The 2,650-nt window shown below is 43.5% G+C and overlaps 1 protein-coding gene across 1 annotated transcript; it reads right to left on the bottom strand.

Moving 5' to 3' along the window:
* Positions 1–1,130: 1,130 nt before the first annotated feature.
* LOC129971703 (uncharacterized) lies at positions 1,131–2,126 on the bottom strand. Its single transcript, XM_056085680.1, has one exon. The coding sequence runs from the start codon at positions 2,124–2,126 to the stop codon at positions 1,131–1,133; it is 996 nt and encodes a 331-aa protein (XP_055941655.1).
* Between the last annotated feature and the right edge of the window lie 524 nt (positions 2,127–2,650).

Genomic DNA, 2,650 nt, shown 5'->3' with positions numbered 1-2,650 from the left:
CCAGCGTTTTTTCTGATTTTTATAACTATCGCGGCAGGCTTCATTCCACCACGGTCTGCGGAATTTTCTTACATGTTGGGAACTCTTTGGAATGGTGGCATTTGCGGCGCTTATTATATTGTCAACGACATGTTGCACTGCTTCCGTGATGTCGTAAGTATTAACCATATTCTCTGTGATTTCTGCCAAATGCTTGAAAGAATCCCAGTCTGCCCGCTGGAATAGAAAACGCGGAGGACATAATGTCGCACCGCCGCTATCAGCGTGGGAGACTATAATAGGGAAATGATCACTATTGTAAAGATCCTCACTTACTGCGAAAGTCAGCAGTGGCATGAGCTCAGGAGAACATATAGCCAAATCAATACTATGGAAGCTGCGCGAGGGTTGATGGAAATAAGTCTTCTCGTCATTATTTAGGAGGCAGAGACAGTTATTTGAAATAAATTGCTCTATCTGTCGTCCACGAGAATTTGTATCTTCCGATCCCCATAAAGTACTATGTCCGTTGAAATCGCCTAGAATAATAAATGGTTTAGGAAGCTGGTCCACTAGGTTATCAAGTTGTTGTTGACTAACGACATCATGAGGCGGTAAATATATACTCCAGACCGTGACTAATGCTCGTGTGTGAACTTGAACTGCCACAGCCTGTAGAGATGTATGTAAAGTAAGAGGTGTGCTCGGATAAAGATTTGAAGTGAATATACAGACTCCACCAGAACTGCGAGGTTCTGTGTCTGCATCTTTCCGAACACAATTATAACCGCGTAATTTAAGCGAGGTGTTTGGTTTCAAGAAGGTCTCTTGAACACATAAACAAACTGGATTAAATTTATTGAAAATTGTCTTGATGTCTGAGAGTTTGGGACGAATGCCGCGACAATTCCATGAAAGGAAGGTACCCATTACGAGAGTTTTGCAAGTTGAGAATGCTTGGAAACAATAGTTTGAGTTGCCGAAACATCGCAACTCATTTCAAAATCCTCATCCCCTTCAGATGGATGGAGGGTGATGAGATCTGGAGTTTTGGGCGGGTTACCGAAAACAGATATTAAATCTTTGTGGGCTATGCCCTGCTTTGCAAGTTCTAGAGCTGCAGAATTTTGGGTTTTAGATTTCAATTTTGATTATAGTTTCTCTGATATCATTTCTTGCGAAAGACCGCGTTTGGAAAGTTTTAGCTTTAGAGAACGTTGGGGTTTTGGTTTTGGTTTCCGTTTTCTGGTTTCATGAGTTTCTGGAGCACTGTTTGTAGATGGTTCAGTATCCGAATCAGATGATTTAACAGGGGTTTGTTTTTCAAGGGAATCAGGGGTTTGTTTCTCAGTTAAAATCTGAACACAATTTTTACATTTACAGTTTTTACAAAATGGTTTTTTAGTAATGGATGCATAACTTATGCCAGGGGAAGGTGTTTGCGCAAGGATTTTCCTTTTTGACTCCGGATATGAGATTTGTTCCTTAGTTTTCACAGTTATGATTTCTTTTTCCAATTTCCAACGTGGACAGGATCTTGAAAAAGAAGTGTGTTCGCCATTGCAGTTGACGCACTTTTCGGGTGCCGTACACTGCTGGCTGTCATGTCCCTTCTCTGCACAATGGGCGCATGTGAGTGTCCCACGGCAGGCCATCTTTGAATGCCCAAAACGTTGGCATTGGTAGCATCTAAGAGGATTTGGAATAAATGGTCGGACAGCAAGACGCATGTAACCAGCTTTAACCTTTTCTGGCAATGTTGGTGTTTGAAAGGTGAGAACAAGATGCTTTGTGGGAAGGAGTTGTCCGTCTCGCCGAATTGAGATGCGGCGTACATGAATTACTCCTTCAGATTTGAATTCTTTTATAATATCTTCATTGGAAGTATTAAGTAACTCCCCACAAGTTATCACACCTTTAGACGTATTTAATGATGTGTGAGCGGTAACGGATATAGGAATAGTTGCCAAAGCTTTCAACTTAAGAATCTGTTGTGCTTGTAGTCGGGAGTTTACTCCAATCAACAAGTCTCCAGAACGAAGTTTGCGAATAGAAGAAACTTCACCAAGTGTACTAACGACGGCCTTTTCAACAAGGAAAGGCGAAACTGTGTGGAATGTTTCTTTACTTTCTGTTATTCTTTTCATTATAAAGAAATGATCAAAATATTTTAAATTAATTTTTTTTCCGTTCATTTGTTGAGAAATTTGTTTAGGTCCCATACGATATGAATAGGGTTTCAGGTCCCACGGCACCGCCCACCACGGAGCCCAACAAGGGAAGGCAGCCACCGGCTCTGGCCATTCCCAGCCTCGGCGCTTACCCTAGCGCTAGCCGGAACCTATACGCTCGGAGCTACTCCCGGGGACAGTGACCACCCTTAACGCCAAGCCCAAGGAGTAACCCCTTCGCTTGATCCCTAGCAGACTAGTAACTCAGGTTGCTAGTTACCGGCCGATTGATACACCGGGGACCACAGTGCACCGCCCGTCTAATGGGTCGCCACGCACGGCAAACACGTGGGGGCATTTGCTGTCCATGAGAAGCAGGAAGCAAACAGAGCGGCGACAGCTTCTCATGGAGAGCTCCCTCGCCTACCCTCGAGGGAAAGAAGAAAAAAGGAGACAGCAGAAGGCGCAGTGTAGAGTAAACATAAAGGGAGTAAAGATCC

The sequence above is a fragment of the Argiope bruennichi genome, chromosome 6, assembly GCF_947563725.1.
Source record: "Argiope bruennichi chromosome 6, qqArgBrue1.1, whole genome shotgun sequence".
Lineage (NCBI taxonomy): Eukaryota > Metazoa > Arthropoda > Arachnida > Araneae > Araneidae > Argiope > Argiope bruennichi.
This window is presented reverse-complemented; position numbering and strand designations above follow the sequence as displayed.